The sequence below is a fragment of the Anomaloglossus baeobatrachus genome, chromosome 4 (genome assembly GCF_048569485.1).
Source record: "Anomaloglossus baeobatrachus isolate aAnoBae1 chromosome 4, aAnoBae1.hap1, whole genome shotgun sequence".
Lineage (NCBI taxonomy): Eukaryota > Metazoa > Chordata > Amphibia > Anura > Aromobatidae > Anomaloglossus > Anomaloglossus baeobatrachus.
Window position 1 is genome coordinate 462,350,267 of NC_134356.1, and position 24,338 is coordinate 462,374,604.

At 44.5% G+C, this 24,338-nt stretch overlaps 1 protein-coding gene across 3 annotated transcripts in view; it reads left to right on the forward strand.

The window, feature by feature from the left end:
* Positions 1-24,338, forward strand: part of SHF (Src homology 2 domain containing F) — a 365,439-nt gene that overhangs the window by 217,891 nt on the left and 123,210 nt on the right. For all 3 annotated transcript variants that reach the window (XM_075345669.1, XM_075345670.1, XM_075345672.1), the window contains exon 4: positions 12,928-13,089. In XM_075345669.1, the coding sequence (XP_075201784.1) occupies positions 12,928-13,089 (162 nt within the window). The remainder of the gene's footprint in view (positions 1-12,927; positions 13,090-24,338) is intronic.

Consider the following 24,338-nt stretch of genomic DNA (forward strand, 5'->3'; position numbering starts at 1 on the left):
TGTGTTTGAAGGACATCTGAATTAGGCTTTAACCCCTTCACGACCGCGGGCAGTAAAATTACGTCCTATTTTAACGTGACTTAACGACCAGGGACGTAATTTTACTGCCTAAACTTCATTTGATTGCCGTGGCCATAGCAACGGCTTTCAAATGATGTCCCCTGCTGTTTCTTACAGCAGGGGACCTTTGCTTGACCCCAGGGGGGGTGGCATCGCCACCCCCTATCGACGATCGATGTGATTGGCTGTTCAAATCTGAACCGCCAACCACATCGATCGCACTAATTTCGGCAAAAATAATGCCCGAATTAGTGCGATCCTGTGAGATCCAGCTATGACATGCCGCAGCTGCTGCAGCATATCATAGGTGGACCTCAAACATGCCGCCCCCAGCCCCTGCAGCACTGATTGGAGCGATCGTGCTATGACGCGCAATCGCTCCAATCAGTGTGCAGTGGGGCGGTCTGATCTGCCGGTGGCCGCCCTCCCCAGGCCTGTGCTGCTCTGGGGACCCTCCCCCAACATGGCTGCAGCGTGGAGTGGCTGGTACTTTTGGTACCACGCCACCGCTGCTGCCGCCGCAGACGCCGCCTCTGCTGTCACCGCGCCAGCTCCAAAGGTAAGTATTGCGCTCCGGCGATGGCCCCTGCGCGCTCCCGTGAAGGCCCCTGCGCGCTCCCGTGAAGGCCCCTGCCCGTGCCCCCCCAGATCTGCCCCCCTACGCCCCGATCTGCCCCCCTACGCCCCGATCTGCCCCCCGGCATCCCGATCTGCTCCCCACGCGATCTGCCTGCCTCCTCTGTCATCTCTATTCTGCTTCCAAGGTTCCTTCCTTCTGCCTTTGCTTCTCCGCCCCCTCTGCTCTCCCTCTAACCCCCCCCCCATCTGCCCCCCCCTCTCCCCATCCCCCCCTGCCCCCCCGACGTCCTCTTACCTGCCTTCACGGGTCGTCCGAGGTCTTCACTGGCCCGATCACATCTGCCTCCATCGCTGGGTCCTTCTGCTGATCTGTCCAACGTCCTGCCTGCTGCTGGTGTAAAGCTGTCTATCTCACTGCCTTCTTGTTCCTCTGCAACTCTTCTGGTCAGTGATCCTCTTGGTACTGTGAGTATAACTTTTTTTTTTTTTTTTTTTCTTGTATCCTGTCCATTTTTACACTTCATCTGTCCGTGCGTCCCGCCAAGCGCTGATCAGGGATGCAGATAACGGATCTGCATCCGTGGTCAGTTTTTGGCGTGACTTTTTTCCGTATTCGCGACGCTTTTTGTATCGCGTCCGTCCGTGCGTCCCGCCGAGCGCTGATCAGGGATGCAGATAACGGATCGGCATCCCTGCTCAATTTTTGGCGTGACTTTTTTCCGTATTCGCGCCGCTTTTTGTATCGCGTCCGACCGTGCGTCCCGCCGAGCGCTGATCAGGGATGCAGATAACGGATCGGCATCCCTGCTCAATTTTTGGCGTGACTTTTTCCGTATTCGCGACGCTTTTTGTATCGCATCCGTCCGTGCGTCCCGCCGAGCGCTGATCAGGGATGCAGATAACGGATCGGCATCCCTGCTCAATTTTTGGCGTGACTTTTTTCCGTATTCGCGACAATTTTTGTATGGCATCCGTCCGTGCGTCCCGCCGAGCGCTGATCAGGGATGCACATAACATATCTGCATCCATGGTCAGTTTTTGGCGTGACTTTTTTTTTTACGTATCCCAGACGCTTTTTTTATCGCATCCGACCGTGCGTCCTGCAGCGGCCGATCAGTGCACTGCGTCTGTGCGTTTGAAAAGTCAAATGGCGCTCCTTCTCTTCTGAGCCCCGCCATGCGCCCAAACAATTACTTTCCACCACATATGGGGTATCTGCGTACTCAGGAGAAAATGCACAATACATTTTATGGTGCATTTTTTCCTGTTACCCTTGTGAAAAAAAAAGCTACCTAATTGAAGCAACCGTTTTGTGGTAAAAAAATTTTTTTTCTTTTCACGGCTCAACGCTATAAACTTCTGTGAAGCCCCCAGGTGTTCAAAGTGCTCACCAAACATCTAGAAAAATTATTTGAGGGCTCTAGTTTCCAAAATGGGGTCACTTGTGGGGGAGCTCCATTGTTTAGGCACCTCAGGGGGTCTTCAAACCTGACATGGCGTCCGCTAATGAGTGCAGCTAATTTTGCATTTAAATGGCGCTCCTTGCCTTCCGAGCACTGCCGTGTGTCCAAACATTTGATTTCCACCACATATGAGGTATCTGCGTACTCAGGAGAAAATGGACAATACATTTTATGTTGCATTTTTTCCCAATACCCTTGTGAAAAAAAAAGCTACCTAGTTGAAGCAACAGTTTTGTGGTAAAAAAAAAAATTTTTCTTTTCACGGCTCAACATTATAAACTTCTGTGAAGCCCCCAGGTGTTCAAAGTGCTCATCAAACATCTAGAAAAAATATTTGAGGGCTCTAGTTTCCAAAATGGGGTCACTTGTGGGGGAGCTCCATTGTTTAGGCACCTCAGGGGGTCTTCAAACCCGACATGGCGTCCGCTAATTAGTGCAGCTAATTTTGCGTTCAAAAATTCAAATGGCGCTCCTTGCATTCCAAGCACTGCCGTGTGTCCAAACATTTGATTTCCACCACATATGAGGTATCTGCGTACTCAGGAGAAAATGGACAATACATTTTATGTTGCATTTTTTCCCGATACCCTTGTGAAAAAAAAAGCTACCTAGTTGAAGCAACAGTTTTGTGGTAAAAAATTTTTTTTTTCTTTTCACGGCTCAACGTTATAAACTTCTGTGAAGCCCCCAGGTGTTCAAAGTGCTCACCAAACATCTAGAAAAAATATTTGAGGGCTCTAGTTTCCAAAATGGGGTCACTTGTGGGGGAGCTCCATTGTTTAGGCACCTCAGGGGGTCTTCAAACCCGACATGGCGTCCGCTAATGAGTGCAGCTAATTTTGCGTTCAAAAATTCAAATGGCGCTCCTTCCCTTCCGAGCTCCGCTGTGCACCCAAACAATTGATTTTTACCACATATGGGGTATCGGCGTACTCAGGAGAAAATGCACAATAAATTGTAGGGTGCACTTTCTCTTTTCTCCCTTGTGAAAATGAAAATTGTATGGCTAAAGTAACATTTTTGTGTTAAAAAGTAAAATTTTCATTTTTTCCTTCCACATTGCTTTGGTTCCTGTGAAGCACCTAAAGGGTTAATAAACTTTTTGGATGTGGTTTTGAGCAGAGTGAGGGGTGCAGTTTTTTGAATGGGGTCACTTTTGGGTATTTTCTGTCACCTCGGTCTCTCAAAGTCACCTCAAATGTGATGTGGTCCCTAAAAAAAATTATTTTCTAAATTTTGTTGGAAAAATGAGAAATTGCTGATGAACTTTGACCCCTTCTAACTTCCTAACGAAAAAAAAATTTGTTTCGAAAATTGCGCTGATGTAAAGTAGACAAGTGGGAAATGTTATTTAGTAACTATTTTGTGTGACATATTTCTCAGATTTATGGGCATAAATTTTCAAAGTTTGAAAATTGCGAAATTTTCAAAATTTTCGCCAAATTTCCTAAATTTTCACAAATAAACGCAAAAAATATCGGCCTAAATTTACCACTGACATGAAGTACAATATGTCACGAAAAAACAATCTCAGAATCGCCAGGATCCGTTGAAGCGTCCCAGAGTTATAACCTGTCAAAGTGACACTGGTCAGAATTGCAAAAAATGGCCCGGTCATTAGGGTGTTTTAGTGGCCGGGGGTGAAGGGGTTAAAGGGAATCTGTCAGCAGGTTTTTGCTACCTCACTTGAGAGCATGATGATGTAGGCAAACAGGCCCTGAATCCGATATATCATCTAGATTACGGGTGCAGCCATTCTTATACAATCCAGGATTTAATTTTTTTGCATATAGCAGAGCCCATACAGCTGTTCCAAACCAGGCTTTCAGTGTACATTTTCTTAAACACAAGCTGCTAATCAGAGAGGAGACTGTAGTCAGACTACAACTCATGTGCTGCTGAGACCCACTAATGATAAAGCTAATAAGCTTAAACTAACAAAAACAGACTTTGTGATAAGAGACGCTGGGCTGAATTCTCTGGTTTAAAGGCCCCGTCACACTAAGCAACATCGCTAGCAACATCGCTGCTAACGAACAACTTTTGTGACGTTGCTAGCGATGTTGCTGTGTGTGACATCCAGCAACAACCTGGCCCCTGCTGTGAGGTCGTTGGTTGTTGCTGAATGTCCTGGGCCATTTTTTAGTTGTTGCTGTCCTGCTGTGAAGCACAGATCGCTGTCTGTGACAGCGAGACAGCAACAACTAAATGTGCAGGCAGCAGGAGCCGGCTTCTGCAGAGGCTGGTAACCAATGTAAACATCGGGTAACCAAGAAGCCCTGTCCTTGGTTACCCGATATTTACCTTCGATACCAGCCTCCGCCGCTCTCACTGCCTGTGCTGCCGGCTCCTGCTCAGTGCACATGTAGCTAGCTGCAGGACACATCGGGTTAATTAACCTGATGTGTGCTGTAAGTAGGAGAGCAGGGAGCCAGCGCTAAGCATTGTGCGCTGCTCCCTGCTCTGTGCACATGTAGCTGCAGCACACATCAGGTAATTAACCCCATGTGTGCTGTAAGTAGGAGAGCAGGGAGCCAGCGCTCAGTGTGCGCTGCTCCCTGCTCTGTGCACATTTAGCTGCAGCATACATCGGGTAATTAACCCGATGTGTGCTGTAACTAGGAGAGCAGGGAGCCAGTGCTCAGTGTGCGCTGCTCCCTGCTCTCTGCACGTGTAGCTCCGTGCGGTTGTAACCAAGGTAAATATCGGGTTGGTTACCCGATATTTACCTTAGTTACCAAGCGCAGCATCTTCCACGCAGCGCTGGGGGCTGGTCACTGGTTGCTGGTGAGCTCACCAGCAACTCGTGTAGCCACGCTCCAGCGATCCCTGCCAGGTCAGGTTGCTGGTGGGATCGCTGGAGCGTCGCAGTGTGACAGCTCACCAGCAACCTCCTAGCAACTTACCAGCGATCCCTATCGTTGTTGGGATCGCTGGTAAGTTGCTTAGTGTGACGGTACCTTAACTCTTACAGCATGTTGGCTTCAGATTATATAACCGAAACCCGCTGACAGTCTTATTAAAGGTTTTCTCCCATGACCAAAGTTAATTTTAATCAACAGATCTTGGAATAATAAAATTTCCACAAATGGATGTGTTTAAAAAAAAAATAAATGTTCCTGTGGTGAGATAATCTTATATATTTGTCCCTGCTATGTACTGTGTAATGGGTCTGTCTGACCTTACAGGAACATGGTCTGATCATACCACATCTCCTAGGCTGGGGAAGGCAGTAAAAGACTATAAAGACATTACAGCTTGGGATCGCAAATAATTCTTTCTTTGAAGTAAAACATTTTTTTTGAAAACAGGCTTTACCTCACAAAAATAATCCGCTATGATCCCATGCTGTAATGTCTGTATACTTTTTTAATTCCTCCCCTGCCCAGGAGCTGTGGTATGATCAGACCATGTCTCTGGACGGTCAGACACAGCCATTACAAAGTGCATAGCAGGGTCACATATATAATAATAATAATAATTTTATTCATTTATATAGCGCTATTAATTCCACAGCGCTTTACATACATTTGCAACACTGTCTCCATTGGGGCTCACAATCTAGAGTCCCTATCTGTATGTCTTTGGAGTGTGGGAGGAAACCGGAGAACCCGGAGGAAACCCACACAAACACGGGGAGAACATACAAACTGATTGCAGATGGTGTCCTTGGTGGGATTTGAACCCAGGACCCCAGCGCTGCAAGGCTGCAGATTATCTCATTTTTTTAAGACATCCAATTTTGAAAATTATTACGGTTTCAAGATCTATTGATTAAAATAACCTTCAACATTATCTTTGTTTTGTGGGAAAATCCTCTTTAATTGGTTTCATTTTTTTCTGTAATGTGGGCTTGTTTCTTTTTCTTATTCAGATCATGTAGCCAAATTTTATCATTTGTGACTTTTCAAAATGTTATTGTTTTTTGCCAATTAGAAAACTAAACACCTTTCTATGAGGCAGTAGTGTAACTTGGTATAGACTAGACCTCATGTATTCTGATACTATATGGCATATTGGGAATGAGTCCTCCCCTGTATTGGTATAGTTTTATTATATATGCAGCCCATTCCAAAACCGCATACAGAACATTGGGCAGATTAGCTGCCACATTACTACAATGACCTGATTATTTTAATAAGAATTGAAGGAGTTGGTGTCTTATACCAGAAAGCATGGCCTCCCGATAGAAACATTGGTATTCTGGCGATAATGCTGATGCCGTCTAGGATAAAGGGGGTTCTAAGTCTTAGGCGATAACTTAAGTGCTCTCGATAAGTTTCACTGGATTTATATATTTCTCAGAATGTGCTGCTTTATTTCTGAAGCAAAGATTTCTGCATTTTTATATCTTATCTTTTTGCAAATAATTTTTCCTCAAACCCTTTTCTTGAGTCTAGTGATGTGTAATTCCTTTACTCTGAGAAATTTGTAGCCTAAACGTCCCCAGCCTGGTGGTTTCCTATTTTCCGCACCTAAGGAATCTATATTATTTTCTATGATGATATCCATTTCGGTGGCGTGATAGAGGGCTTTATCTAGAAAAATTGCCTATGGCAAGCAATGCGCTGCCCAGAGCAACAAATACAGGGCTATGTGCTTTCACGTGCAGCTTGGGAAATGAAATCTTAAGTAGTGTTTGCTATAGGAAGAATGAGGTTGGAAGTGTTTTGAAGAGTGACCCCAAGAAGAAACCCTTAGTTTTCAGCTTCACAGCATGGTGCAACATTATGTTTAATATCTCCAAACCCACATCGCCATTATCTCCAATGCATGAGATACTTCACTTCAACATCAATTGCAGCAAACTGCCCCCTAGGAAATAATGAATGTGCTATAATTGCATGCAAAGTCATATGGACAGCAGAATAGACAAATAGAAGATGTGTAAATGTCGTGCTAAAATAAAGTGCTTCATGTGTAATAAGAAGAAAACCATTGAGATGACCTGCTGAATCCTCGGGCAGAACTAGCTGTCCTGATCCAGTGAGAACAATTGCAGTAGGTGTTGGATATTTATGCATCATAAATAAAAATATGCAGAAGGTGGCAAAAGATAAATTCTCATTCTCAGGGTGTCCAAGCTCACTCTAAATAGTAATTCTGTTAATAATTCTGGGTAGATTTGAGGTGAAATTTCATATTCTGTGCATTTTGACCATTTTTCATTCTCGGAGTTTTGATACATCTATGTTAAAGGGAAGAAGCCAGAGGTTTGGTGAACTGTCATGAAGGGGGGTCTATTTTATTCTGTAGTTTTCCCTTAGGCTAGCCCAATTTAAAAATGACAAAATGAGCATTAGGCCCTGCGCGCACTAGAAAAGATTTTTCTCAAGAAATTTCTTGAGTCTGAAAGATTAGCACACTTGCCATCAAAAAATGCACCAATAACGCACCGAAAATTGCATGCGTTTTACTGCGTTTTTGATGTTTTTTTTCCGCAGGTTGATCCCTGCGTTTTTTACCATTATCTATGGCAAAAAACGCAGGTACCTGCAGAAAAGAACTGACATGCACATTCTTTTTCTCAAGAAATTCTGCAGAAAGAATTTTCTTGAGAAAAAAACGTAGTGTGCACACAGCTAATTTTTTTCCCATAGGTTTTGCTGAGGAATGTCTGCAGAAAAGTTACAACTATTTTCTCAAGAAATTTGTGCAGCAAAAACGCAAAAAAAGCGGGTAAAAATGCAGTGTGCGCACAGGGCCTTTCTCCCCAACTGCTGCTCAAGCGCTGCCTGTGGGGCATCAGCTCTGAGCTCTGTGATTTGCTGATGTGGTCACATGCTGTCGTCGTGATATCACCGCTGCAGACCGGGAAAAGCAGTTCTGCAGCAGTGATTTCACGACTACAGCATGTGACCACATCAGCAAATCACCGACCTCCGAGCTGATGCCCCACAGGCAGCGCTTGAGCAGCAGTTGGGGACTAAAGCTCATTTTGTCATTTTTAAATTAGGAAAAGCCTAAAGATAAAGAGCATTAAAGTAACTTTAAATGAGTTTTCAATTTTTATATCTGTGTGTAAGTATGTGATCTTTTTATTTAAGAAAATTTATAAAAGAAACATATATCTACTTATTTTACGTTATACCTACGTTTTTCCATATTGTTGCTGATGTTTTATATTCTTATTTTAAATGAGTGGTCTGAAGATAGTCATTTTCCTAACTCCCTATCTATTTGATGCCATAACCTAAGCTATTTTCTAATATACTTGTTTTACAATTTCCCTATCCTTCCTTTTTCTATTTTTTTTTCACTTCATGTCAAATTGCACTTTTTTTCCGAATTCCCAGTGCATGCTAGGATACTCAAAGCATTGTTAGCGCAGTGGGCACAGGCTTCTGTCGCTGTCACAGCCCCAGCCCCATCCCTGAAATGAAGGCTTTTGATGAATTGTATTAAGCCGGCAACAGAGTGGTGTCAGAATAGCCGGCAAGCAGGAGAACAGTGCTGCCCCCGCAGGTGACGTTCATGGTTTATTGCTAGGTGTTCTAACACAGCTCTATTGCCGACTTACTATTATTCATCTAAGCCAACAACATAGTGTGCCATGTGCACAGTGCACAGCTTGCAGGGACAAGCCCCTGAAACAAGTTTGACTGACACTTCATTTCAGAGAGGGGCCATTGTTACCACAGCCACTGCCCCACACTATGATAACTCTAGGGTCAGTGTCAGACTGGTGCATAACTTGCACGAGTACAATGCAAAAAAAAGTCTCACATTGCAATTGGCCCCATTTAAGACAATATTGCAGCTCACATGCTGCGATTGTCAGCGAGAGATGTCACTCACACCCATACAAGTCTATGGTTACGATTGAGACATTGGACTGCACTCAGATGACATCCAAGTGCAGTGTGATATACGCACAGGCTGACAATGGAGCAGATGGAGAGATCACTCTCTCCCTCTCCTACGCAGCTGTGATCCGATCACTCAGTGAGAGCCTGCCTACAGGTGCCATTTTTCATACACAGAGCAGTGACTGAACCCATGACGTCGCAGCCCCTGTGACTGAAATGGGAATGCTGCTGGGAGGATTAAAGTTCTTTTCCTCCCAGCAGCTGGGTTTAATGTGCAGGCACAGGCAGTTTCAGATTGCTGTTAACCTGCAAATTAATTCCATGTCTGCAGGTGAATAGCATTTTTCCACGTGACAGGTTCCCTTTAAATGCTGAGGGCCTCACAGTCCCTTTATAATCTGGCACCAAGGTAAATAAATGTATATTTAGCACCAAAGGGTTAAGAGCAGCCCCATAAGGGGTTATGTAATTGGGAACTTTTCAGGATGACTCTGAGCTTCTTAAATTGTTTCTGATTACACAATCAGAGTCTGCTGAATGTTCTCCTTCTGAGTCACATCTCGCCTCATTCCCTCTAGAAATGTTTAGAATATTCACCCCCTCTCCACAACTAAAGGCAAACACTTACATTATAAGGTGACGTCGCCTGTCATTTTCTCCTTCCATCTCCTGGTGTTGAAATGGCAATTTTGCATACGCTAATGAAGAAATCCCAGCTGAGTTAATCAGAGTGTTTCTGCGCCAGGATAAAATGTGATTTCCTAAAAATAAACCAGGCTGTCAATGGCTTTCATAATGAACGGTCATTTCATTGTGTGACTTGACAGGTGCACAAAAAGCCTTTTTATTTTGAAGACAAAAAGAATGAGGAGGGTACAGTATATGGAGAATGAATATATGCGAAATGTCAGGGCGGAAAACATTGTGATTAATCCATAGAAAGGAAAGCTGAATATTGCCTATGAAGAATATCAACATTTGTGTATTGTTTCATAGTCCTAATAATATCACAATAAAATTGTCACAAATAAGTAAATTACACTGCTAATCCAGAGATGTTTGATGCTTGAGAATGACATTTATGGCATATAATCACTTAAAGGGGCATTACCATCTCTAAGATCCTATCCCGATATGTAGTAGATGTAGTAATAATAATATTAGCAAATACCTCCAATTAGAAATGTAGTATAGTTCGCCTGATTCACTTTGTAGGTATTCATGGTTACTACCACTGGCAACTAATTGTGATTATATGCATGGTTGGAACCATGGATACCTAAGGTCCTGCAATGCCCTGCACATGAGGGGAGGAGAACTATACTACATTTCTAATTGGAGGCATTTTATTATTATTATTATTATTATTATTATTATTATTACACCTACTACATATTGGGATAGGATCTTGGAGATGGGAAAACCCCTTTAAGTAAAAATTTACCGTACTCTTCAGTTTTTCCTCACTAAAAATTAAGGAAGGCTTCACATTCTGAGATGCACTGCTCTTTAGCGCTTTGGGGTTTTGTTTTTTTTTTTGTTTTTTTTTTCATTTTGCACTGTACTTTCCTAACAATTTTATTTTTTTTTTTTAGGGGGGGGGTGGAGGGCTTATAAAGTAAGTGCACCCTGTTTAGCACATGCCCCTGGACACTTATTAAAAATTTTTGGTCTCTTGTTGGGGGGAGTAGAGGACGCCATTGCCTGTCATCTCTGGCATGTGTGAACTTGATCTTTGCTTGTAAAGTTTAGGTTATAACTTATGATAAGCCCAACTGTGCTGTACCAAAGATCAATTATAAGCAGACAGTAACATAGATGGGGAAAAAATAATACACATCCACAATAGCAAGAGCGGGCTTTCTCTTGTGTGAAACATGTAATGACAGACAGTCAGAAGAGTTGTGTGATTACAAAGTGCTGGGAACAGAGCAGGAATGAGTTTTATGACATAAACATGTAATGTACATGTATTTCTATGCAGCTGAGACGCTCGTGTCAGAATGTGAGGCCGTGTCGGGTGATGCGATGTGAGATTTGCGCGAGTAACACGTGAGACACTCGCAAGTGTGACTCCAGCCTAACACCATAGCAGCTCTCCTTTCACAGTTCTGTTAGCTCTTATGTATTCGCCTTCCGCTACGCTTATTGTTGTGAGATTGAAGCTGAAGGTATTTGTAGTCACATTAATTTATTTTTTATTTCCAACACTATGTAATCACACACTGCTCTGCAGTGCAAACACTAAGGAGACCAAACTGTCTGTCATCACGTGTCTCACATAGCAGAAAGCCTGTTTTAAGGTATTGTGTGGTCATGTTTTTTTCCCATATATGTTGCTGCCTGCTTCTAATGGTCAACTGCATACAGGGGAAGAAGTACACACCCCCAGAGGCAAATTTCTAGAAACACCTATTTGGGCTTATCATAAACTATAACCTTTAGAAGCTAATATCTCTGCAACGGAAAGTAGTTTTTTGTTGTGTTTTGTTTTTTTTTTTAAAAAAAGCTCTGGATCGTCTAGTTGATGATGTGACTAGTATAAGATGCTTAAACTGGTAAAAGATATTGTTTAAATGTTCAATGATAGCGGGGGAGAGTTAAGACGTTTTCTTTACATCAAATGGTGGATTCAGCTCGCTTTAATCTTGCGCTAATTTTATAGAGGTAATGTTATGATTTAAAGAGAGACAACCATCAGTAAAATTCCAGCAATGCACTAATATTTGATTGACAGGTGCAACAGAGGTTGGAATATGTGGGTCAGGCCTTGCTATCTATTAACTCCCTGTCTGCTGCCTGGCCTTGGTAGATGCTAGACTGTATGGGCTACTTCCAGGTATGTGTCATTTCTGCCACATAATAGAGGTGTGTTTGAACAGCTACCAAGGCCAGGCAGCAGACAGGGGTTGGAATATGTGGGTCGGGTTTGCTATCTATTCCCGCCCCTGTCTGCCTCCCAGGCCTTTGTAGATATTAGACTGTATGGGCTGCATTTCAAACACACCCCTTCATGTGACAAAAATGACTCATACCTGGAAGGAGCCCATACGGTCTAGCATCTACCAAGGCCAGGAAGACAGATAGGGGTGGGAATAAATAGCAAGACCCGACCCACATACACACGTGTATTCCCACCCCTGTTGCACCTGTCAATCAAAAGGCAGTGCATTGCTGGTACTTTCACATAATTCTGAAATAAAACATCCATTTTCAGAACAAATGCTATGCTTACATTCAGCATCCTAGCACCAGCAGAACACTGACTTTACTTTTTATATGAAAATCCTGATGGTTGGTTCTCTTTAAGCCTGCTGGATTTCTAGATGGACTTAAAACTATAAAGTTAGAAGCAAGTCTGAAAGTCAGGGTAGTGAGTTCCACAATATGGAGGCAGCACAGAAGTCCCGTAGAAAGGGTACAAAGAAGTAATCCGATAGAATGAGAGTCATAGAAAGTATTATGCACAGTTAAATGTATTAAAAATTCATTGAGCAATCTAACCTACAGTAGAATAAAACAATCCAACAAGAAAATAAGTGTTATACGGTGCATAATTACATTGGAGGCAATTCAGAAACCATTCCTGTGAGTAAAGATGCTGGAAGGAACATTAAGTGCTATAAAACAATTTAAAGGACTGTGCTTGAATATATGATAGAATTTTGTGTATACAATTCTTACCCCCACAACAGATTATATATAATTATATATAAGGATTTAGGTACAGTGTTTTAGTCTTCTGTTTCTATTCCTTTAGTCTTCAGAGATGTATATATGTTTTGTTAGGCCACATTCTCACCTGCATCTGGACTTTACATTTATCAGTTCTATCTGTTTTAGACAATAATTCCATTTGTTCCTAAAAATACAACAAACTATGTAAATGCCGGTGTGAATATCGCCTTAACGCTTCTCAATATGGACACTTTTCCTGTTCTGAATCTTGATCTGTCTTTGTCCCCTCTTTGTCTTTCTGCCGGTCTCCTTGTCTCTTCTGTTGATGTCGCTATCAGTTGAGATTAAAGTAATCAAAGATCTTCCTTGGCCTCCACCAGTGGGACAACTGAACAGCACTGCAGAAACCCAAGAAAATGATGTCAGCACTTCCTTCTCCTCCCAGCAGCCTCCATCTTCTCCACACTTAACAGCCCAGGACAGTATTGAAGACAGCAATGGTGGGTTTCTGAGCACTAAGTCTTGCTTTTCTTTATTGCTGTATACGTGCCACAAAACCTATATGTATGGGTTTATTTTTTACATATGTAATGAACATTGAGTTTACATGTCTATAGGGGAAACCCAATGATTGTCTTTACCAGGTCTGTAAACATATCTAATTTTGTATGCTGCTGAATCTGATCTTTAATGTCAATTTAATTTGTGCACTTTGATTGCCGACCTTGCAATCATGAATTTTTGAGTTTTGGCAATATCCCTAACCAATGACTTTTGTGAAATAATTCTGCTGGTTCTAAGGTATGTTATACCACACTTCTGCCCGGATATTATTGTAGGTTAGAAAGGGGTCGGCATAAATATCAATATTGTGCATGTTGCGTTCCTTGAAATATATTGCGAACACTTAGAAATTCGCTTGACTGCTTATTCTTTACATTAAGCCGGTGCTTGAAATCTTTTTTTGCTTCATCCATTATGATGTGAATAATAGACCGTGCAGGTGGAATAGAAATAGAGCTTATGTGTGAAGTGAAAGTGGATCATGCAGGATAAAAGCTATAAAAAGAGAATGTTATGTTTCTTTGAGAATCTTATACCTATTCTGTATATTTTACATCTGTTCGTTAAACATTTCATAGAGCAATATGTAATAAATCCTTTTTGAAATGAATGATATTATACGTATGTACATGTGTGTATGAATTCAATGTATACACATGCGCGCGCGTGTGTGCGCGCGCGTGTGTGTGTGTGTGTGTGTGTGTGTATCATATATATGTAATCACAAAAGTGAGTATACCCCTCTCATTTTTGTAAATATTTTATAATATATTTTCATGGGACAACACCGAAGATATGACACTGATACAATGTAATGTAGTCAGTGTCCAGCTTATATAACAGTGTAACTTTGGTGTGCCCTCGCATATCGCTAGCAACAAAAGTGAGTACATCCCTACAGTGAAAATAGCTAAATTGTACTGCTTGCATAGCAGTGTAATTTTGGTGTCCCTTTTCAATAACTCAACAAACAGCCATTAATGTCAAAAGCGCTGGAAACAAAAGTGATTACACCCCTAAAGGCCTCTTTACATGCTGCGATATCGGTACCGATATCGCTAGCGTGGGTACCCGCCCTCATCTGTTGTGCGACACGGACAAATCGCTGCCCGTGCCGCACATCGCCCAGACCCGTCACACTACTTACCTGCTCGGCGACGTCGCTGTGACCGGCGAACCGCCTCCTGTCTAAGGGGGCGGTTCGTTCAGCGTCACAGCTGCGTCACTGAACCGCCGCCCAATAGAAGCGGAGGGGCGGAGATGAGCGGGACGTAACATCCCGTCCACCTCCTTCCTTCCGCATAGCGGCTGGGTGGCAGGTAAGGAGAGCTTCCTCGTTCCTGCGGCGTCACACGGAGCGATGTGTGCTGGTGTAGGAATGAGGAACAACTTCGTTACTGCTGCAGTAACGATTTTTGAGAATCGCTCATAGGTGTCACACGCAACGGCATCGCTAATGCGGCCGGATGTGCGTCACCAATTCTGTGACCCCAACGAGTTTGCATTAGCGATGTCGTAGCGTGTAAAGCCCCCTTAAGTAAAAATAGCCAAATTGTGCCCAATTAGCCATTTTCCCTCCCCAGTCTCATGTGACTCAACATTGTTACAAGGCCTCAGGTGTGAGTGGGGAGCAATTGTGGTAAATTTGGTGTTAGCCTTAACACACACTCTTACTGGAGGTTCAACATGGCACCTTATGGCAAAGAATTCTCTGAGAATCTGAACAAAAAAAAAATCTTGTTCTACATTAAGATGGCCTAGGCTAGAAGATTTCCAACACACTGAAGTTGAGCTCGCGTTTGGTGGTCAAGACCATACAGTGGTTTAACAAGGCAGGTTCCATTCAGAACAGGCCTCACCATGGTCGGCCAAAGAAACTGAGTGGAAATGCTCCGCGTTATGTCCAGAGCTTGTATTTTCAAAATAGAAGTATGAGTGCTGCCAGCATTGCTGCAGAGGTTACAGGGGTGAGGGGTTAGCCTTTCAGTGCTCAGACCATATGCCACACACTGAATCAAAATGGACTGCATGGATACAGAATTACCTGCTGCACCATGGACAGATTTAAGAATAGGTCTACTAATCACAACTCTCACATTCCTGAGCTGTGTGCTTGTTCAAATGTCTTGTTATCTCTATATTTAAATATAGTGATAACAATGTACAGGTCAGAACAAACCACTGGTAACTGTCTTTAAAGTAGAACTCAGTTCAAGTTCTGCTAATGCTACAGTTCTCCTACTGGTTGGAAATATCATTCAAGGAGGAGTCCCCCCCAACACCAACACTTTAACACTAGAAGTCCCAGAAATTTCGAGCTCCCCCCTGAAGTCCCGAAAGAGGGTCAAATGACCCTTAGTCCAAACTGAATAGAACTAACTAGAAACTAAATGGCTAAACTCAATGGAAAACAACAACCTCCTGTGGTGCGACAGTAATGGCCTTAATTACAGAACAAAAGACAGTGATTATAGGAAGTTAGCTAAAATCCTTCAGGTCATTCGATCCGTCTCTGGGTTCCAAAGGTAGAAATGTTAAATGACCCCTCTCTGGGACTTCTAGTGTTAACCACACAAAGCAGTAAATTAGACAGCAGAGCTGTGAGCTGCTACATAAATATTGCTATATGGGTAGAGAAACCAACAAAGCCTTCGACTAATGCTTTTACTCATTTTTGCATTTGATCGAAATATCAACTTCTGTTGGGTTGTCTCCCTCATTCCTCAGTAGAATACTTCCTTAACCTGCTCTTTGACTCTTCATTTGTCAATCAAAGTCTTTCTTTTTGGAACCAATTCTCCTATAGGGATGCCCTTATCATATTTTAAATGGGATCTCCCTAATCCTGACCATGGTTTGCCTTACAGACTAGTATACGCAATCCTGTGGTGTTATCACACTCAAGAAAAATGTCTAAAAGAGATGTAGTTCTCCTTTACACAATTATTGTGAACGTCAAAAGAAATTAGTTGGCGTTGATTTGTTTAGGAAACTGGAGGACAAACGTGTCAAGAGTCAACTCCAAACCAGTAGCAAGTCAGTTCATAAAAGAAAAGATTTTTCTGTTTGCTAAGGCCCCGCCCCTTCTGGTCACATGGGTATGACATCAGCAAGGTCCGAGGTCCTTCTAGCCACAACTTTTAGTAAAACGCTTCTATAATAGAATTAGCATAAATAAAAGATAGGGGGAGGAATCACAGGCAGGGGAGCAGAAATGAAAACCCACCCCAGCTATAAACTGATAGGCAGCTGCTGCCAATCAAAAAGCTGTTCATTTTACAAAATGTACTTGCTTGTGTTTCAAAAAAGACACATCCTAACTGACAACTAAAGGTATGTATAGAGTCAGCATGATAGTGCCAGTATAGCACTGGCTTTAGTTTATATTGGAAAATCCTGGTGATTGGTGCTCTTTAATATGCTGATATCTTGATGACCCCACCACTTACTTCATGGTGAACTTGCATATATTTCGCAACACTTTGTAGCGAGCGAAGAAAGTCACAAATCTGACATGCACCATAACTTTCTACCTTTTTATGTATTTGAAATAACATAATAAATTCCTCCTATGGCTTAAAATCTGTACAAATTGATATTGGTTATGTAATGAATGTAAAACTGTTCACTCCCTTTGTTTCCTAAATTGTAGGGCTCGTGTAGCAGAATGGATAAGGGAATCCTAGTGTGTGCATAAGTATGTATAAGAGCGCTGACTTTTATGAGTCTGTGAAGTCCAATTTTTACCCTTTTTCTTAGTTTCTTTCATGCTGGGTAGGAACTAAATAATGCAGTACTATTCCTCACAATTAAGTTGTAAGCTATGCTTTTCCATTACTTACAGACTTTAAGAAATATGGAGGCCAGGGATTTTTCTAATTGGCTTATGAGCAATGGTAATAGTCCTGAATATCTGCACTATATTATTCATACATTATACTCCTAGAACAATGACTGTTGATGAGGTTAACCTATAACTGTTAAATTAGGGTTTTTCTGCAGAATCACCACAAAACTGTAGAAACCTGACATTTTAGCAGCCTGTCAACATGCTGATGTCAGACCCGTGACCTAACTGCTTAAAGTGGTATTCCCATCTCCAAGATCCAATCCAACTATGTGGTAGGCGTAATAATAATTTCAGCAAATACCTGTAAAAGGGGGGCTGCTCCCCGCCGTGTGAATGTACTATGTATTATAGACTGTTGAATATTATAAGATGTCTATGTTTGTACAAATAGCTGCCATCTAGCACCAAGTCTATTTTCAGTTAGATGTGTTAGGTAAGATAGGGTTAAGGTTGTAGAAGGGATGATTGGCTGATTATAAGAAAGAGAACAGGAGGGAAGGCTCAATAATGAACCAGTAGAGAATGGGGTTCAAGTGTGAGAAGACATGGTCTCGGTTCTAGGGCCAGTTAGGGAACCCCAAGGTAACTTCGAGAGGTCCAGAGCCTACGGTTCACCCCCGACTGGCTTAGAGAATAGTTTTATGGTCAATATTTTATATTTAGTTTTGATTTATCATTTAGGCAGTTTATATATCTTTGATAATTTAGTATTTTTATATTGGCTTTATAAGTGTTATTCATAAAAGCAATAACAGAGTATAGTGTCTGTTATAAAGATGTCTTTGTTTCAAATGTCTTTGTTAATGAATGTATACAAAACTGGATAGCACTGGCTTTAAGGAATGCAGCAGAAACCTAGTTTACTAATTTATTTTCAACTTGTATACCCTTTTAGGGTAATGTGCTAAGTAGAGATGAGCGAACCGGTCCCGGTTCGGCTCGAGGCGGTTCGCCGAACGGGGGGTCTGGCTCGAGTTCGGCTCGTCGAACGTTCGACGAACCGAACTCGAGCCCATAGGAAACAATGGCAGGCAATCACAAACACAGTAAAACACCTAGAAAACACCCTGAAAGGTGTCCAAAAGGTGACAAACAACTCACAACATAACACAAACACATGGGAAAGTGACAAGGACATATACTCATGTGAAAACAAAACAGCTGGACAAGGAAAAAGAGGGAGACACACAGATATATGAGTATATGCAAAGAAACATCGATTCCATTATTGTGCAACTTGAGCCCTGCTCATTTTAGGCTTCCAATCTGGATAAATTGCCTGAGCTCGCCACGTACGCCTTGAGGATCTTGTCGTGTCCTGCAGCCAGCGTTCTCTCGGAACCTGTCTTCAGTGCTGCTGGGGGTCTGCTGGCAGATAAGCACACGTGTCTGTCCACTGACAATGTGGACCTGGCTCTCAGAGGACTTTTCTTCCCCTGGGTCAGCCAGGGGAGGCGAAAGGCACGCGTATTTTTGAGAGTGCTTCATGCAAAGCATCTTTTTCTTTGTCAAAAGGGGGGCTCAACCGATGCCAGTCAAGTGGGGTGTGTGTGGCCCAGTTAGTGGCAACGAGGGAGACTGTGGTTGGAGTCCCCTCGCTGTGTCTCTAAAAGAACCAAGATGAACAAGTCATGGCTCTCAGAGGACTTTTCTTCCCCTGGGTCAGCCAGGGGACGGGAAAGGCACGCGTATTTTTGAGAGTGCTTCATGCAAAGCATCTTTTTCTTTTTCAAAAGGGGGCTCAACCGATGCCAGTCAAGTGGGGTGTGTGTGGCCCAGTTAGTGGCAACGAGGGAGACTGTGGTTGGAGTCCCCTCGCTGTGTCTCTAAAAGAACCAAGATGAACAAGTCATGGCTCTCAGAGGACTTTTCTTCCCCTGGGTCAGCCAGGGGACGGGAAAGGCACGCGTATTTTTGAGAGTGCTTCATGAAAAGCATCTTTTTCTTTGTCAAAAGGGGGGGTCAACCGATGCCAGTCAAGTGGGGTGTGTGTGGCCCAGTGAGTGGCAACCAGGGAGACTGTGGTTGGAGTCCCCTCGCTGTGTCTCTAAAAGAACCAAGATGAACAAGTCATGGCTCTCAGAGGACTTTTCTTCCCCTGGGTCAGCCAGGGGACGGGAAAGGCACGCGTATTTTTGAGAGTGCTTCATGCAAAGCATCTTTTTCTTTTTCAAAAGGGGGCTCAACCGATGCCAGTCAAGTGGGGTGTGTGTGGCCCAGTTAGTGGCAACGAGGGAGACTGTGGTTGGAGTCCCCTCGCTGTGTCTCTAAAAGAACCAAGATGAACAAGTCATGGCTCTCAGAGGACTTTTCTTCCCCTGGGTCAGCCAGGGGACGGGAAAGGCACGCGTATTTTTGAGAGTGCTTCATGAAAAGCATCTTTTTCTTTGTCAAAAGGGGGGGTCAACCGATGCCAGTCAAGTGGGGTGTGTGTGGCCCAGTTAGTGGCAACGAGGGAGACTGTGGTTGGAGTCCCCTCGCTGTGTCTCTAAAAGAACCAAGATGAACAAGTCATGGCTCTCAGAGGACTTTTCTTCCCCTGGGTCAGCCAGGGGACGGGAAAGGCACGCGTATTTTTGAGAGTGCTTCATGCAAAGCATCTTTTTCTTTGTCAAAAGGGGGGGTCAACCGATGCCAGTCAAGTGGGGTGTGTGTGGCCCAGTTAGTGGCAACGAGGGAGACTGTGGTTGGAGTCCCCTCGCTGTGTCTCTAAAAGAACCAAGATGAACAAGTCATGGCTCTCAGAGGACTTTTCTTCCCCTGGGTCAGCCAGGGGACGGGAAAGGCACGCGTATTTTTGAGAGTGCTTCATGCAAAGCATCTTTTTCTTTTTCAAAAGGGGGCTCAACCGATGCCAGTCAAGTGGGGTGTGTGTGGCCCAGTTAGTGGCAACGAGGGAGACTGTGGTTGGAGTCCCCTCGCTGTGTCTCTAAAAGAACCAAGATGAACAAGTCATGGCTCTCAGAGGACTTTTCTTCCCCTGGGTCAGCCAGGGGACGGGAAAGGCACGCGTATTTTTGAGAGTGCTTCATGAAAAGCATCTTTTTCTTTGTCAAAAGGGGGGGTCAACCGATGCCAGTCAAGTGGGGTGTGTGTGGCCCAGTTAGTGGCAACGAGGGAGACTGTGGTTGGAGTCCCCTCGCTGTGTCTCTAAAAGAACCAAGATGAACAAGTCATGGCTCTCAGAGGACTTTTCTTCCCCTGGGTCAGCCAGGGGACGGGAAAGGCACGCGTATTTTTGAGAGTGCTTCATGCAAAGCATCTTTTTCTTTTTCAAAAGGGGGCTCAACCGATGCCAGTCAAGTGGGGTGTGTGTGGCCCAGTTAGTGGCAACGAGGGAGACTGTGGTTGGAGTCCCCTCGCTGTGTTTTACATGCTTTTAGAAGGGCATGAAATGGCTTGGAGGTTGACTTTCATCATATGCAAACTGTTGGCTACCAAAATGCTGCCTTTCCAACAACTGTGGTTATAGGCAATGAGGAACATACTGATGAAGATGAGACGCAGATACCCGATTGGGATGACAACTTAAATATTCGGTCAGGGCAAGAAGAAACTCGGTCTGAGGGGTAGGGGAGTGCAAACACAACAATTGATGATTAAGTTCTAGATCACACCTACTGTCAACCCACAGTCAGACACTCGAGGAGGTCAACAGAGGCGGTGGAGGAGGATGCAACCGACGTCGAAGTAACCTGGCGCCTTCCTGGACACAGTCGGAGCACTGGTAGCACGTCTACAACTGCATCCTCAGCCACCACTCTGCCTCTGAGCATTATTCGGGGTGGATCAACAGGTCGCATGGCCTCTAAGCCTTGCCTAGCCAGGTCCTTTTTTGACATAGAAAAAGATCGCCCAAATTATGTGATCTGTAAAATTTGTCATGGTTCTCTTAGTAGAGGTCAAAAGCTCAGCAGTTTGACAACTTCTTCCATGAATCGTCACATGAATAAATATCATATGGCCCGATGGGAAGCTCACCGTGCTGCAATGCGGCCTAGCGGAGCGAACCATCCACCGCCTGCCCCTTCCAGTGCATCCGCGCGCTCGTCATCTTCTAGGACTGTGGGGACAGCTGTCACACCTGTTTTTCCACCCACAACTTCCACCACTGTAACCGCAACAGGCAGTTTGCTTGGTAGGTCGTCAGTTGGTTTGGAAGGGGAAACAAGTGAGTGTGTACAGCTCTCTCAGACATCGATAGCACCAACTTTGGATGAAGGCAACATCATGTCTCCGCCTGCACTTTCCTCACAAAGCTGCATTTTTCCAGGGACACCCGACTCAACACCGTCTACACACAGCAGCCAGATCTCTGTCCCTCAGATGTGGTCAAATAAAAGGCCACTTCCTGCGACCCATGACAAAGCGAAGAGGTTGACTCTATCCCTCTGTAAGCTGTTGACTACAGAAATGCTGCCTTTCCGCCTAGTGGACACACAGGATTTTAGAGACCTTATGTCTGTCGCTGTGCCCCAGTACCAGATGCCTAGTCGCCACTACTTCTCTAAGAAAGGTGTGCCCGCGCTACACCAGCATGTCGCACACAACATCACCGCTTCCTTGAGAAACTCTGTGTGTGAACGGGTGCATTTCACCACCGATACTTGGACCAGTAAGCATGGACAGGGACGTTACATGTCGCTGACTGGCCACTGGGTAACTATGGTGATAGATGGTGAAGGGTCTGCTGCACAAGTCTTGCCGTCCCCACGACTTGTGTGTCAATCCTCTGTCTGTCCAAGTTCCGCCACTGCTTCTGCATCCTCCACCTCATCTGGGTCCTCCACCTCCGCCCCAAGCCTGCCTGGTCAGGCCACCAGCGTTCTCACTGCGCAGAAGGAATCACGCACCCCTCATTACTATGCTGGTAGCAGAGCGCAACGGCATCAGGCGGTCTTTAGCTTGACATGTCTTTGAAATAGGAGTCACACAGCGACTGAGTTGTGGGCAGCTCTGGAGACTGATTTTGATAAATGGTTGTCTCCACTCAACCTGCAGCCTGGTAAGGCCGTGTGCGACAATGCTGCAAACCTGGGTGCGGCCCTTCGCCTGGGCAAGGTGACACACGTGCCTTGTATGGCTCACGTGTTTAACCTTGTTGTCCAGCAATTTTTAACACACTATCCCGGCCTAGATGGCCTTCTGACCAGGGCACGGAAACTGTCTGCAGTGCTCACTTCCGCCGTTCAACCGCCGCACCTGAGCGACTTGCATCGCTCCAGAAGTCTTTCGGCCTGCCGGTTCATCGCCTGAAATGCGATGTGGCGACACGCTGGAATTCAACTCTCCACATGTTACAGCGACTGTGGCAGCACCGGCGAGCCCTGGTGCAATACGTCATGATGTATAGCCTGGGCCAACGAGATGCAGAAGTGGGGCAGATCACCCTGATGGAGTGATCTCAGATCAAGGACCTATGCACCCTTCTGCACAGTTTCGACATGGCGACGAATATGTTTAGCGCTGACAATGCCATTATCAGCATGACGATTACAGTCATTTACATGCTGGAGCACACGCTAAACACTATTCGTAGTCAGGGGGTGGGACAACAGGAAGGGGAGGAACTACAGGAGGATTCATATGCGCAAGACACAACAACATCACCAAGGTCCAGACGTTCATCATCACCAACGCGGCAGGCATGGGACCATGGGGGACAGGGATCAACAAGGGCGCATGGTAGCAGGTGAGATGTTGAGGAAGGTGCAGGAGGACATGAAGATATGGAGGACGAACTGTCCATGGACATGGAAGACTCAGCAGATGAGGGGGACCTTGGTCAAATTTCAGTTGAAAGAGGTTGGGGGGAGATGACAGAGGAAGAAAGAACGGTTAGCACCTCTATGCCACAAACACAGCGTGGACTTGGTGCGCATGGCTGCGCAAGACACATGAGTGCCTTCTTGTTGCACTACCTCCAACATGACCCTCGTATTGTCAAAATTAGAAGTGATGATGACTACTGGCTTGCCACACTATTAGATCCCCGGGACAAGTCCAAATTTTGTGACATAATTCCACCCATAGAAAGGGACGCACGTATGCAGGAGTATCAGCAGAAGCTGTTACTCGATCTTAGCTCGGCTTTTCCACCAAACAACCGTGCAGGTGAAGGGAGTGATTCTCCCAGTTGTAACTTGACAAACATGGGACGGCCTCGTCATCTTCAACAGTCTACCCGTACCAGTAGGACCGTATCTGGTGCTGGTAACAGCAATTTTATGGAATCTTTTCATAATTTTTTTAGACCCTCCTTTGCAAGGCCACCAGAGACAACAAGTCTGACACATAGTCAACGGATGGAGAGGATGATACAGGAGTATCTCCAAATGAACATCGATGCAATGACTTTGCAAATGGAGCCTTGCTCCTTTTGTGCTTCAAATCTAGAAAAATGTCAAGAGCTCTCCAGTTACGCCTCGAAGATTTTGTCGTGTCCAGCTGCCAGCGTTGTCTCTGAACGTGTCTTCAGTGCTGCTGGGTGTGTGCTGACAGATAAGCGCACGCGTCTGTCCAGTGACAATGTGGACAGACTGACGTTCATCAAAATGAACAAGTCATGGATCCAGAAGGAATTTACTACCCCTGTGTCATCCTGGGGAGAGTAAATGCTTGTGGATTTGGAATGTGCTTGATGCAAATCAAAACATCCTGTTTGCAACTAGGGCACAAGTGCTGCCACTGATAAGGTGTCTGTGTGGGGCCCAATTTTTGGAAAAAAAGGGAGACTCCGCTTGGAGTAACCCTTGCTTGCTGTGTTTTTTAAAAATGATACAAGATGAACAGATCTGAAGGCAAGATGAAGCCAACATCATGTCTCCGCCTGCACTTTTCTCACAAACCTGCATTTTTCCAGGGACACCCTACTCAACACCGTCTACAGACAGCAGCCAGATCTCTGTCCCTCAGATGTGGTCAAATAAAAGGCCACTTACTGCGACCCATGACAAAGCTAAGTGGTTGACTCTATCCCTCTGTAAGCTGTTGGCTACCGAAATGCTGCCTTTACGCGTAGTGGACACACAGGATTTTACAGACCTTATGTCTGTCGCTGTGCCCCAGTACCAGATGCCCAATCACCACTGCTTCTCCAAGAAAAGCATGCCCGCGCTACACCGGCATGTCGCACACAACATCACCACTTCCTTGAGAAAATCTGTGTGCGACAGGGTGCATTTCAACACAGATACTTGGACCAGTAAGCATAGACAGGGTCATTACATGTCACTGACTGGGCACTGGCAAACTATGGTGAGAGATGGAGAAGGGTCTGCTGTACAAGTCTTGCCGTCCCCACGAGTTGTTTCAATCCTTGTTCTGTATGTAGAA